The sequence below is a fragment of the Oncorhynchus masou genome, chromosome 5, assembly GCF_036934945.1.
Source record: "Oncorhynchus masou masou isolate Uvic2021 chromosome 5, UVic_Omas_1.1, whole genome shotgun sequence".
Taxonomy (NCBI): domain Eukaryota; kingdom Metazoa; phylum Chordata; class Actinopteri; order Salmoniformes; family Salmonidae; genus Oncorhynchus; species Oncorhynchus masou.
In genome coordinates this window covers 4405872-4421820 of record NC_088216.1, presented here as the reverse complement: position 1 = coordinate 4421820, position 15949 = coordinate 4405872, and the positions used below count along the sequence as shown (strand labels likewise).

At 41.4% G+C, this 15949-nt stretch overlaps 1 protein-coding gene across 1 annotated transcript in view; it reads right to left on the bottom strand.

Moving 5' to 3' along the window:
• Nucleotides 1-1279: 1279 nt before the first annotated feature.
• LOC135531109 (adhesion G protein-coupled receptor E5-like) overlaps nucleotides 1280-15949 on the bottom strand; it is a 46887-nt gene continuing 32217 nt past the window's right edge. The window contains exons 7-12 of the mRNA XM_064959230.1: nucleotides 6956-6999; nucleotides 6723-6833; nucleotides 5766-5919; nucleotides 5479-5598; nucleotides 3914-4128; nucleotides 1280-2913 (exon numbers count right to left, since the gene is read on the bottom strand). Coding sequence (XP_064815302.1) covers nucleotides 2632-2913; nucleotides 3914-4128; nucleotides 5479-5598; nucleotides 5766-5919; nucleotides 6723-6833; nucleotides 6956-6999 — 926 coding nt within the window. The 3' untranslated portion in view covers nucleotides 1280-2631. The remainder of the gene's footprint in view (nucleotides 2914-3913; nucleotides 4129-5478; nucleotides 5599-5765; nucleotides 5920-6722; nucleotides 6834-6955; nucleotides 7000-15949) is intronic.

Below are 15949 nucleotides of genomic sequence, written 5' to 3'. Positions count from 1 at the left end.
CATCTTCAGCTATCATCAGTGAATGTTAAGCATCTTCAGCTATCCTCAGTTAATGTTAAGCATCTTCAGCTATCCTCAGTGAATGTTAAGTATCTTCAGCTATCCTCAGTGAATGTTAAGTATCATCAGCTATCCTCAGTGAATGTTAAGCATCATCAGCTATCCTCAGTTAATGCTAAGCATCTTCAGCTATCCTCAGTGAATGTTAAGCATCTTCAGCTATCCTCAGTGAATGTAAAGTATCCTCAGCTATCCTCAGTGAATGTTAAGTATCATCAGCTATCCTCAGTGAATGTTAAGCATCTTCAGCTATCCTCAGTGAATGTTAAGCATCATCAGCTATCCTCAATGAATGTTAAGCATCATCAGCTATCCTCGGTGAATGTTAAGCATCTTCAGCTATCCTCAGTGAATGTTAAGCATCTTCAGCTATCCTCAGTGAATGTTAAGCATCTTCATCTATCCTCAGTGAATGTTAAGTATCATCATCTATCCTCAGTGAATGTTAAGCATCATCATCTATCCTCAGTGAATGTTAAGCATCATCAGCTATCCTCAGTGAATGTTAAGTATCTTCAGCTATCCTCAGTGACTGTTAACCATCATCAGCTATCCCCAGTGAATGTTAAGCATCTTCAGCTATCCTCAGTGAATGTTAACCATCATCAGCTATCCTCAGTGAATGTTAACCATCATCAGCTATCCTCAGTGAATGTTAAGTATCATCAGCTATCCTCAGTGAATGTTAACCATCATCAGCTATCCTCAGTGAATGTTAACCATCATCAGCTATCCTCAGTGAATGTTAAGTATCATACGCTATCCTCAGTGAATGTTAACCATCATCAGCTATCCTCAGTGAATGTTAACCATCATCAGCTATCCTCAGTGAATGTTAAGTATCATCAGCTATCCCCAGTGAATGTTAAGTATCATCAGCTATCCTCAGTGAATGTTAACCATCATCAGCTATCCTCAGTGAATGTTAAGTATCATCAGCTATCCTCAGTGAATGTTAACCATCATCAGCTATCCTCAGTGAATGTTAAGTATCATCAGCTATCCTCAGTGAATGTTAAGTATCATCAGCTATCCTCAGTGAATGTTAACCATCATCAGCTATCCTCAGTGAATGTTAAGTATCATCAGCTATCCTCAGTGAATGTTAACCATCATCAGCTATCCTCAGTGAATGTTAACCATCATCAGCTATCCTCAGTGAATGTTAACCATCATCAGCTATCCTCAGTGAATGTTAACCATCATCAGCTATCCTCAGTGAATGTTAAGTATCTTCAGCTATCCTCAGTGAATGTTAACCATCATCAGCTATCCTCAGTGAATGTTAACCATCATCAGCTATCCTCAGTGAATGTTAAGCATCATCAGCTATCCTCAGTGAATGTTAAGCATCATCAGCTATCCTCAGTGAATGTGAAGTATCTTCAGCTATCCTCAGTGAATGTTAACCATCATCAGCTATTCTAAGTGAATGTTAAGTATCATCAGCTATCCTCAGTGAATGTTAAGCATCATCAGCTATCCTCAGTGAATGTTAAGCATCTTCAGCTATCCCCAGTGAATGTTAAGCATCTTCAGCTATCATCAGTGAATGTTAAGCATCTTCAGCTATCCTCAGTTAATGTTAAGCATCTTCAGCTATCCTCAGTGAATGTTAAGTATCTTCAGCTATCCTCAGTGAATGTTAACCATCATCAGCTATCCTCAGTGAATGTTAACCATCATCAGCTATCCTCAGTGAATGTTAAGCATCATCAGCTATCCTCAGTGAATGTTAAGCATCATCAGCTATCCTCAGTGAATGTGAAGTATCTTCAGCTATCCTCAGTGAATGTTAACCATCATCAGCTATTCTAAGTGAATGTTAAGTATCATCAGCTATCCTCAATGAATGTTAAGCATCATCAGCTATCCTCGGTGAATGTTAAGCATCTTCAGCTATCCTCAGTGAATGTTAAGCATCCTCAGTGAATGTTAAGCATCTTCATCTATCCTCAGTGAATGTTAAGTATCATCATCTATCCTCAGTGAATGTTAAGCATCATCATCTATCCTCAGTGAATGTTAAGAATCATCAGCTATCCTCAGTGAATGTTAAGTATCTTCAGCTATCCTCAGTGACTGTTAACCATCATCAGCTATCCTCAGTGAATGTTAAGCACCATCAGCTATCCTCAGTGAATGTTAAGCATCTTCAGCTATCCTCAGTGAATGTTAAGCATCTTCAGCTCTCCTCGGTGAATGTTAAGTATCTTCAGCTATCCTCAGTGACTGTTAACCATCATCATCTATCCTCAGTGAATGTTAAGCATCATCAGCTATCCTCAGTGACTGTTAACCATCATCATCTATCCTCAGTGAATGTTAAGCATCATCATCTATCCTCAGTGAATGTTAAGCATCATCATCTATCCTCAGTGAATGTTAAACATCTTCAGCTATCCTAAGTTAAAGGCACAGTCAAGTTAATGTCTAATCTTGTGACCCACTGGAATTGTGATTCAGTGAATTATAAGTGAAATTATCTGTCTGTAAACAATTGTTTGAAAAATTACTTGTGTCATGCACAAAGTAGAATTCCCAACCGACTTGAGGAGCATTACCTTGACATCATCCGGTGTGTGTGTGTGTGTGTGTGTGTGTGTGTGTGTGTGTGTGTGTGTGTGTGTGTGTGTGTGTGTGTGTGTGTGTGTGTGTGTGTGTGTGTGTGTGTACCTTTATAGGGTAGAGGGCCATGAGAACAGCAAAGCTGCTCAGGTGGGAACAGGAACACACGGTGTATGTAGCGTTAGATGTGACTTTGGTACAGCCACGCCTTGACCACGCCCCTCCCTCTTCATGGACACGCCAGAACACACAGGTGTAGTTCATTTGTGAAGACTCTGCCCTCACCTGTGGTTGGGGGGGGGAGAGAGGCTAAGCACTTCTTAGAGGAATGTCTCTTCATTTCAGAAGGCAACACTGAGTGTCGATATGTTAGGCCATCGTCGATATGTTAGGCCATCGTGATTATGTTAGGCCATCATGATTATGTTAGGCCATCGTCAATATGTTAGGCCATCGTGATTATGTTAGGCCATCGTCAATATGTTAGGCCATCGTGATTATGTTAGGCCATCGTGATTATGTTAGGCTATCGTGATTATGTTAGGCCATCGTGATTATGTTAGGCCCTCATGATTATTTTAGGCCATCATGATTATGTTAGGCCATCGTCAGTATGTTAGGCCCTCATGATTATTTTAGGCCATCATGATTATGTTAGGCCCTCATGATTATGTTAGGCCATCGTCAATATGTTAGGCCATCGTGATTATGTTTGGCCATTGTGATTATTTTAGGCCATCATGATTATGTTAGGCCCTCATGATTATGTTAGGCCATCTTCAATATGTTAGGCCATCGTCAATATGTTAGGCCATCGTGATTATGTTTGGCCATTGTGATTATGTTAGGCCCTCATTATTATTTTAGGCCATCATGATTATGTTAGGCCATCGTCAATATGTTAGGCCCTCATGATTATTTTAGGCCATCATGATTATGTTAGGCCCTCATGATTATGTTAGGCCATCGTCAATATGTTAGGCCATCGTCAATATGTTAGGCCATCGTGATTATGTTTGGCCATCGTGATTATGTTTGGCCATCGTGATTATGTTTGGCCATCGTGATTATGTTAGGCCCTTGTCAGGATATGAAAAAGTCCTAGCTGTAGATGTACGATTATAATATGTTACAATATTTACATACATCATATATTAACATCAGCTATTATAATATGCTATAATATTTACGTACATAATATATTAACATCATCTATTATAATATGCTATAATATTTACATACATCATATATTAATTTCAGCTTTTATAATATTATTAAATGATACCTGTAGATGTTTGAAGGTGAGGATGACAGGCTGGGTGAGGTGGTCTGTTGCTGGGTTACTGACAAAGGCTGTTACCACCTTGGAACTGATCTGGTAGCTAGGCTTTGACACCGTGGTGGTTGCTGTGTCTCTGTCAGTGTCAGTGAGGTACTGGAAGGAGTCGTTGACATATCTCTCCACTGTCTTGTAACACACCAACCCAGCCAGAGCGAAACCTGTGAAGCACAGAAAGAAACAAGTTACCAGAATGTCTTGTACCTTTTCCAGAATTCTCAGATTTTTCAGGTTTCCTGGTTGGAAGATTCCAGGAATAAAGAGGGAATAAACAGAAAATCCAGAATCCAAGATTCCTGGGCAACATTGGTAGTTTTGGAAAGTTATTGGTACTAAAAGTTAGAGTACTTAGTGTTGATGGAATTTATATGTTTAAATGAATGATTAGAATATTCCACTCTGAAACCATATAATTGTATGAAATTGATTAGAGTCATGAAATTATTCTAATGGTGAGTGTAGTTTTAGTCAGTAAAATTATATATCTGTGAGTGTAGTTTTAGTCAGAATTAGGGTAAAACAATATATTTGTACAATAAGACTTTATAGTATCCTAAACACAGACTCTCTGAGCCAAATTCGATGCCGACCTGACTAGAGATTTGGGAGAGGACGTCTCAATGTCTCAAGGTCTCCCTAATCTCTGTCGGCTGGGTGGTGAGACAGCATGTGTGTAGGATACATTCTGTTTGTGTGTGAATGTATGTGCGTAAGGAGTCTGTATAAAATGAAAGGTTTTGTACAACGAACCAGTGCTCTCGTGAATAAACATTTTGACTGTTTCATTCAACCAGGATCTTACAAATTCGAGGTTGTAGACCGAGTAGTTTAATTGAATTGGATTACGAGAACATAATTCTCGTAACAATTTGGTCCTTCGAGCCGGATCTCAATACCTGCCTCTGTCGTCCCAAAGAACTGCTGAAAACCGTGCACGGGCAGATCCAGGATCCGTAAGACAAAGACCTGACCTCTGAATTGAGGGTTTATTTCAGGCCAGTGGTGAACTGGTACACAACAGAGGTGGCGACGAGATCTTTATTCACAAATGTGGGGGATTTAAGATATCTTGTAAGATGTAAGATATCTTTGACTTGATGTTGTAAATACTTAGAATATATCAATAATAGGAGCTTGGTTATTCTAAACAGATTCACTAGGAGGCTTTTACTTTGTGTATTAGCCAAAATCGATTGAGGGAACAGGTCCGCAATGACCTGAGGTACATGCGCACTAACATAATTATTATTATTTTTTTAAATTTGACCTTTATTTAACCAGGCAAGTCAGTTAAGAACACATTCTTATTTTCAATGACGGCCTGGGAACAGTGGGTTAACTGCCTGTTCAGGGGCAGAACGATTTGTACCTTGTCAGCTCAGGGGGTTTGAACTCCAAGTCCAACACTCTAACCACTAGGCTACCCTGCCGCCCCAAATAAAAATAGCTGAATAATTGAGGTCTGTGAGGAATGGCCGAGATGATGGTGATGATGATGAAGAGTAGCCTACCTGGGTACGTCCCGTTGCCGGTGGCTGTCTCCCAGCTGGTGTCCAGTCGAGCGTTGTCATTGGCCAGGCTGATTGTCCCAATGGGCGGAGTCTGTCCCCTCCTCACTGCAATCTCAGCCTCTGTGTACAAGGACAAGGTAAAAGGTGAAGGAGGATGTGTGTGAGTGTGTTCAGGAGTGAATGTACGTTCATGTGTGTGTGTGTTTGTGTGTGTGCATGTTCGTGTGTGTGTGTGTGTGTGTGTGCATGTTTGTGTGTGTGTGTGTTCAGGAGTGTGTGTGTGTTACCTGTGTGGTCTGTTTCCATGGTGGTGTGGTTGTCTCTGAGCTGCGGCGCTATAAGCTTCATGGCGTCCTCCACAGCGCCGAGCAACCTACTCACCTCACGGCTGTTGCTTAGGATACCTTGAGACAGGAAACTGTCTACCTGCGTGAAGACATTCTACACACAGGAAGTGGAAACAGAAAACAGGAAGTGAGTGAACGAGGTGTATATGTTTACATGGATGCATGATTGCACCGTGTGTGTGTGTGTGGGTGTGTGGGTGTGTGGGTGTGTGTTTTTGTGAATGTGTGTGTGTGTGTGTGTGTGGGTGTGGGTGTGTGGGTGTGTGTTTTTGTGAATGTGTGTGTGTGTGTGTGTGTGGGTGTGGGTGTGTGGGTGTGTGTTTTTGTGAATGTGTGTGTGTGTGTGTGTGTGTGTGTGTGTGTGTGTGTGTGTGTGTGTGTGTGTGTGTGTGTGTGTGTGTGTGGGTTCTGTGTGCATGTGTGTGTGTGTGTGTGTGTGTGTGTGTGTGTGTGTGTGTGTGTGTGTGTGTGTGTGTGTGTGTGTGTGTGTGTGTGTGTGTGTGGGTTCTGTGTGCGTGTGTGTGTGTGTGTGTGGGTTCTGTGTGTGTGTGTGTGTGTCTGTGTCTGTGTGTGTGTGTGTGGGGGTTCTGTGTGTGTGTGTGTCTGTGTCTGTGTGTGTGTGTGTGTGTGTGTGTGTGTGTGTGTGTGTGTGTGTGTGTGTGTGTGTGTGTGTGTGTGTGTGTGTGTGTGTGTGTGTGTGTGTGTGTGTGTGTGTGTGTGTGTGTGTGTGTGTGTGTGGGTTCTGTGTGTGTGTGTGTGTCTGTGTCTGTGTCTGTGTCTGTGTCTGTGTGTGTGTGTGTGTGTGTGTGTGTGTGTGTGTGTGTGTGTGTGTGTGTGTGTGTGTGTGTGTGTGTGTGTGTGTGCGTGCGTGTGTGTGTGTGTGTGTGTGTGGTTTACCTCCAGTAACACCTCTCCAGTCAGTCTCCCTCCGGCTGCTTCCCCAGAGTTACTTAACGCCAGACAGCTGTTCCTCATCAGAGACAGGAGACCAGCTAAACCTGGGACATTCTGAGACAGAGGAGAAGTTCATTGACTTCACGTGAGTAAAAACATTTATAGCGAGACATATATTGTAGTGTCAGAAGATAGGTCTTGAAAGTATGAATTAAAACACAGGTGCCTGAACTCACCTGTCCAGGAGTCTCATCCCCTTTAAACTGGTCACACGTCAGTACTGAAGGAAACACAAAACACTGCCATCACACCTGGATCGACACTACTCAGCACAACACAACACAACATAACATAACACAACAGGACACAACACAACACAACGTAACATAACACAACAGGACACAACACAACACAACATAACATAACACAACAGGACACAACACAACACAACATAACATAACACAACAGGACACAACACAACACAACATAACATAACACAACAGGACACAACACAACGTAACATAACACAACAGGACACAACACAACACAACATAACATAACACAACAGGACACAACACAACACAACACAACATAACACAACAGGACACAACACAACACAACATAACACAACAGGACACAACACAACATAACACAACAGGACACAACACAACACAACATAACATAACACAACAGGACACAACACAACACAACGTAACATAACACAACAGGACACAACACAACACAACATAACATAACACAACAGGACACAACACAACACAACATAACATAACACAACAGGACACAACACAACATAACATAACACAACACAACAGGACACAACACAACACAACATAACATAACACAACAGGACACAACACAACACAACATAACATAACACAACAGGACACAACACAACGTAACATAACACAACAGGACACAACACAACGTAACATAACACAACAGGACACAACACAACACAACATAACATAACACAACAGGACACAACACAACACAACATAACACAACAGGACACAACACAACACAACATAACATAACACAACAGGACACAACACAACACAACATAACATAACACAACAGGACACAACACAACGTAACATAACACAACAGGACACAACACAACACAACATAACATAACACAACAGGACACAACACAACACAACATAACATAACACAACAGGACACAACACAACACAACATAACATAACACAACAGGACACAACACAACACAACATAACATAACACAACAGGACACAACACAACACAACGTAACACAACACAACAGGACACAACACAATCACACCTACGAAACTAAACAATCCCACCTGCACAACAACACAAACACAATGACAAATAACACACCTGTGTCTTTTCTGCACCACAACAACACTGTATGTGTATCTTCACACTAGGCAAGTCAGATAACCCACAAGACAAGCCACTAGAGGTCACAGTCCCCAAGTCAGATAACCCACAAGACAAGCCACTAGAGGTCACAGTCCCCAAGTCCAGAACAGCCTACAGGAAACACACAGTACGACACAGAGCCATGACCACATGGAAATCTCTTCCACGTCACGTAAGTTTAAAAAATTGATAAAAATTCTGCAACAGTGGGGACTGTGAAGCAACACAAACATAAACACACACACGATAACAGACATACACACACACACACACACGATAACAGACATACACACACACACACACATGATAACAGACATACACACACACACACACACGATAACAGACATACACACACACACACACATGATAACAGACATACACACACACACACACACGATAACAGACATACACACACACACACACATGATAACAGACATGCACACACACACACACATGATAACAGACATACACACACACACACACATGATAACAGACATGCACACACACACACACATGATAACAGACATGCACACACACACACATGATAACAGACATGCACACACACACACACATGATAACAGACATACACACACACACGATAACAGACATGCACACACACACATGATAACAGACATACACACACACATGATAACAGACATGCACACACACACACGATAACAGACATGCACACACACACATGATAACAGACATGCACACACACACATGATAACAGACATGCACACACACACACATGATAACAGACATGCACACACACACACGATAACAGACATGCACACACACACATGATAACAGACATACACACACACATGATAACAGACATGCACACACACACATGATAACAGACATGCACACACACGATAACAGACATGCACACACACATGATAACAGACATGCACACACACACATGATAACAGACATGCACACACACATGATAACATACGCTAACATACGCACTACACTACTATTTTGTGCTGTAGATACTGTATGTGTTAGTTGAGTAACGGCTTAAAGGACACACACTTAGTGTGTTGTGAAATTTGCTGTGAATGTTTTGTAATGTTTTTAAACTGCTTCAATGTTGCTGGACCCCAGGAAGTGTAGCTGCTGCCTTGGCTGGAACTAATGGAGATCCTTAATAAATACAAATACAACACAACACAATACAACACACCACAACACAATACAACACACCACAATACAACAACACTACACACCACACCACACACCACACAACCCAACACAACACAACACACCACAATACAAGAACACTACACACCACACAACCCAACACAACACACACCACAACACAATCCAACACACCACAATACAACAACACTACACACCACACCACACACCACACACCCTAACACAACACACCACAATACAACAACACTACACACCACACCACACACCACACAACCCAACACAACACAACACACCACAATACAAGAACACTACACACCACACAACCCAACACAACACACACCACAACACAATCCAACACACCACAATACAACAACACTACACACCACACCACACACCACACACCCTAACACAACACACCACAATACAACAACACTACACACCACAACACTACACAACACACCACAACACTACACACCACAATACAACACAACAACACTACACACACCACAACAAAACACCACAACACACCACAACACAACACACCACACCACACACCACAACACAACACAACACACCACAACACAACACACCACAACACAACACACACCACAATACAACAACACAACACACCACACCACAATAGCAAATCCAAGTTGTTGCCATGGGTAACCATGTTAACCATCAGATACCAACTAACTAAGATATAAATGAAGACATGAGACAGAGAGGAAGTTGAGGTGGAGATTAAAACACCCAGAAACCCACAGCACACCAGTGATGAAATGTTACCATGGTAACCATCATAGGATGCATCCCAAATGACAACCTGTTATACAGTTCACTATGGGCCCTGGTCTAATGTAGTGCACTATATAGGGAAAGGGGTGTCATTTGGGCCTCAGAAGTACAAAGAGGAAGCTGCGAGTGGAATAACGGTATCTACAGCAACAGAGGAAAGTCCCTACTGTATTTTAAGCACCACACTCAGATCAGTTTACATTGTCCCTTACTGATCATCATTATCCAGGCTTACACAGTAAAACTGAACCTAGACCTGTCCTCATGGGGCGGTTTGCAGTGGCACAGCAGTAACCTCTGTTTGAGGAAGTAGCATGGGGAACAGTGAGGGTAGTGACCTCTCTAACAGTCTAGTTCAGGGGGGTCATTTTTCCAAGTGGGCTGCATTTGGCCACAACGAGGTCCGGAGGACTGCCCTTAAAATTGGATACATTTCCTCGGCATCCAATTATCCAAAATATCCATTGCTTTTGGAATTTTAGATGCTCACTGACTGTCTAGCTTTCATTTCGATGACAGTTATTGTGATTGTGGACTACAGGAAAAGGAGGACCGAGCACGCCCCCATTCTCATCGACGGGTCTGTAGTGGAGTAGGTTGAGAGCTTCAAGTTCCTTGGTGTTCACATCACCAACAAACTATCATGGTCCTAACACAACATGACAGTTGTGAAGAGGTCACGCCAATGCCTATTTGCCCTCCCCCCCCCCCCCAGGAGACTGAAATGGGTCCTCAGATCCTCAAAAAGTTCTACATCTGCACCATTGAGAGCATCCTGACTGGTTGCATCACTGCCTGGTATGGCAACTGCTCGGCCTCAGACCGCAAGGTACTACAGAAGGTAGTGCGTACGGCCCAGTACATCACTGGGGCCAAGCTTCCTGCCATCCAGGACCTCTATACCAGGCGGTGGCAGAGGGTAGTGCGTACCGCCCAGTACATCACTGGGGCTTCCGGCCATCCAGGACCTCTATACCAGTACATATGTACATATTACCTCAATTACCTCAACAAACCGGTGCCCCCGCACATTGACTCTGTACCGGTACCCCCTGTATATAGCCTCCACATTGACTCTGTTCCGGTACCACCTGTATATAGCCTCCACATTGACTCTGTTCCGGTACCCCCTGTATATAGCCTCCACATTGACTCTGTTCCGGTACCCCCTGTATATAGCCTCCACATTGACTCTGTACCGGTACCCCCTGTATATAGCCTCCACATTGACTCTGTTCCGGTACCCCCTGTATATAGCCTCCACATTGACTCTGTTCCGGTACCCCCTGTATATAGCCTCCACATTGACTCTGTACCGGTACCCCCTGTATATAGCCTCCACATTGACTCTGTTCCGGTACCCCCTGTATTTCGCCCCTCTATTGTTATTTACTACTGCTCTTTGGTTATTATTATTATTTTATTTTTTTACTTATCTATTTTTTTTAACGTATTTGTCTTAAAACTGCATTGTTGGTTAAAGGCTTGTCAGTCAGCATTTCACTGTAAGGTCCACTACACCTGTTGTATTCAACATTTCACTGTAAGGTACAACACTACACCTGTTGTATTCAGCATTTCACTGTAAGGTCTACTACACCTGTTGTATTCAGCATTTCACTGTAAGGTACAACACTACACCTGTTGTATTCAGCATTTCACTGTAAGGTCTACTACACCTGTTGTATTCAGCATTTCACTGTAAGGTACAACACTACACCTGTTGTATTCAGCATTTCACTGTAAGGTCTACTACACCTGTTGTATTCAGCATTTCACTGTAAGGTACAACACTACACCTGTTGTATTCAGCATTTCACTGTAAGGTCTACTACACCTGTTGTATTCAGCATTTCACTGTAAGGTCTACTACACCTGTTGTATTCAGCATTTCACTGTAAGGTACAACACTACACCTGTTGTATTCAGCATTTCACTGTAAGGTCTACTACACCTGTTGTATTCAGCATTTCACAGTAAGGTTTACTACACCTGTTGTATTCAGCATTTCACTGTAAGGTACAACACTACACCTGTTGTATTCAGCATTTCACTGTAAGGTACAACACTACACCTGTTGTATTCAGCATTTCACTGTAAGGTACAACACTACACCTGTTGTATTCAGCATTTCACTGTAAGGTCTACTACACCTGTTGTATTCAGCATTTCACTGTAAGGTACAACACTACACCTGTTGTATTCAGCATTTCACTGTAAGGTCTACTACACCTGTTGTATTCAGCATTTCACTGTAAGGTCTACTACACCTGTTGTATTCAGCATTTCACTGTAAGGTCTACTACACCTGTTGTATTCAGCATTTCACTGTAAGGTCCACTACACCTGTTGTATTCAGCATTTCACAGTAAGGTCTACTACACCTGTTGTATTCAGCATTTCACTGTAAGGTCTACTACACCTGTTGTATTCAGCATTTCACTGTAAGGTCTACTACACCTGTTGTATTCAGCATTTCACTGTAAGGTCTACTACACCTGTTGTATTCAGCATTTCACTGTAAGGTCCACTACACCTGTTGTATTCAGCATTTCACAGTAAGGTCTACTACACCTGTTGTATTCAGCATTTCACTGTAAGGTCCACTACACCTGTTGTATTCAGCATTTCACTGTAAGGTCTACTACACCTGTTGTATTCAGCATTTCACTGTAAGGTACAACACTACACCTGTTGTATTCAGCATTTCACTGTAAGGTCCACTACACCTGTTGTATTCAGCATTTCACTGTAAGGTCCACTACACCTGTTGTATTCAGCATTTCACTGTAAGGTCTACTACACCTGTTGTATTCAGCATTTCACTGTAAGGTCTACTACACCTGTTGTATTCAGCATTTCACTGTAAGGTCTACTACACCTGTTGTATTCAGCATTTCACTGTAAGGTACAACACTACACCTGTTGTATTTGTAGCATGTGACAAATAACATTTGATTTGATTTGAGTTAACAACTGGACAGATGAGAGAGAACATACATATAGATCGAACACTGTTATGTTTTAGTCATTTAAATGTTGACTGATATTGTTTAATGAGTCGTATGTTTGACTCCTCTGGTCTAGACAGCCTTTTGGTCCTGTGTGGTTCTGTTGGTAAAGCATTGCCAAGGGTTGTGGGTTCAAGTCCCGTTGCGGCCATGTTTGTGAAAATGTATCCACTCCCTTGCTGTAGGTCGCTTTTGAATGAAAGTGTCTTTTAGACGACGTATGTTATGTTAGATATAGATAGATAGATAGATAGATAGATGTTATGTTATGTTAGATATAGATAGATAGATGTTATGTTATGTTAGATATAGATAGATAGATGTTATGTTAGATATAGCTAGATAGATAGATAGATAGATAGATAGATAGATAGATAGATAGATAGATAGATAGATAGATAGATGTTATGTTATCTTGGTTAGATGTCATCATCATAGCAGTTCAGACGTCTTTTGTCCTCGTCTTGTCGTGTCCCGTATATATATATATATATTTACAACTTTTTTCATACATTTTGTTTTAATTTTCCATAAACTCGTCTTCAAAACACTCTCCTGCAACCCGCCTCACCAATTTATATTTATAAAAAAGTATTATTTACCTCAAATCTGTAATCCTCCAAGAAGCTAGCCAGAAACTCCAAGAAGCTAGCCAGAAACTAGCCAGAAGCTAGCCAGAAATTAGCCAGAAGCTAGCCAGGAGTTAGCCAGAAGCTAATCCAGAAGCTAATCAGAAGCTCGTTAAAGCTTTCGTCGATTCCGGAGCAAACATCAGTTCCGGAGCTAGCCACATCCTCATCGGCAGACTCGACAGCCTTGGTTTCTCAAATGATTACCTCGCCTGGTTCACCAACTACTTCTCTGATAGAGTTCAGTGTGTAAAATCGGAGGGTCTGCTGTCCGGAACTCTGGCAGTCTCTATGGGGGTGCCACAGGGTTCAATTCTTGGACCGACTCTCTTCTCTGTTTACATCAATGAGGTCGCTCTTGCTGCTGGTGAGTCTCTGATCCACCTCAGTATACCTCTGGCCCTTCTTTGGACACTGTGTTAACAACCCTCCTGGCAAGCTTCAATGCCATACAACTCTCCTTCAGTGGCCTCCAATTGCTCTTAAATACAAGTAAAACTAAATGCATGCTCTTCAACCGATCGCAACCCGCACCTGCCCGCCTGTCCAACATCACTACTCTGGACGGCTTTGATTTAGAATACGTGGACAACTACAAATATTTAGGTGTCTGGTTAGACTGTAAACTCTCCTTCCAGACCCATATCAAATATCTCCAATCCAAAGTTAAATCTAGAATTGGCTTCCTATTTCGCAACAAAGCATCCTTCACTCATGCTGCCAAACATACCCTTGTAAAACTGACCATCCTACCAATCCTCGACTTTGGCGATGTCATTTACAAAATAGCCTCCAATACCCTACTCAACAAATTGGATGCAGTCTATCACAGTGCAATCCGTTTTGTCACCAAAGCCCCATAATACTACCCACCATTGCGACCTGTACGCTCTCGTTGGCTGGCCCTCGCTTCATACTCGTCGCCAAACCCACTGGCTCCATGTCATCTACAAGACCCTGCTAGGTAAAGTCCCCCCTTATCTCAGCTCGCTGTTCACCAAAGCATCTCCCACCTGTAGCACACGCTCCAGCAGGTATATCCCTCTAGTCACCCCCAAAACCAATTCTTTCTTTGGCCGCCTCTCCTTCCAGTTCTCTTTTGCCAATGACTGGAACGAACTACAAAAAGCACTGAAACTGGAAACACTTATCTCCCTCACTAGCTTTAAGCACCAACTGTCAGAGCAGCTCACAGATTACTGCACCTGTACATAGCCCACCTATATTTTAGCCCAAACAACTACCTCTTTCCCTACTGTATTTAATTTATTTATTTATTTTGATCCTTTGCCCCCCATTATTTTTATTTCTACTTTGCACATTCTTCCATTGCAAATCTACCATTCCAGTGTTTTACTTGCTATATTGTATTTACTTTGCCACCATGGCCTTATTTTGCCTTTACCTCCCTTATCTCACCTCATTTGCTCACATCGTATATAGACTTGTTTATACTGTATTATTGACTGTATGTTTGTTTTACTCCATGTGTAACTCTGTGTCATTGTATGTGTCGAACTGCTTTGCTTTATCTTGGCCAGGTCGCAATTGTAAATGAGAACTTGTTCTCAACTTGCCTACCTGGTTAAATAAAGGTGAAATAAATAAAATAAATAAATGTTATGTTAGATATAGATAGATGTTATGTTAGATATAGATAGATGTTATGTTAGATATAGATAGATGTTATGTTAGATATAGATAGATAGATCTTCTGTTATAGATAGATATAATTTATGTTATAGATAGAAAGATGTATGTTATGTTATGTTAGATAAAGATAGATGTTATGTTGTGTTAGATATAGATAGGTAGATGTTATGTTATGTTAGATATAGATAGATGTTATGTTAGATATAGATAGATGTTATGGTATGGTATGTTAGATATAGATAGATAGATGTTATGTTATGTTATGTTATGTTAGATATAGATAGATATATGTTATGTTAGATATAGATAGATGTTATGTTGTGTTAGATATAGATAGATAGATGTTATGTTATGTTAGATATAGATAGATGTTATGTTAGATATAGATAGATAGATTTTATGTTGTGTTAGATATAGATAGATAGATGTTATGTTATGTTGTGTTCCATATAGATAGATGTTATGTTATGTTAGATATAGATAGATGTTATGTTATGTTGTGTTAGATATAGATAGATAGATGTTATGTTATGTTGTGTTCCATATA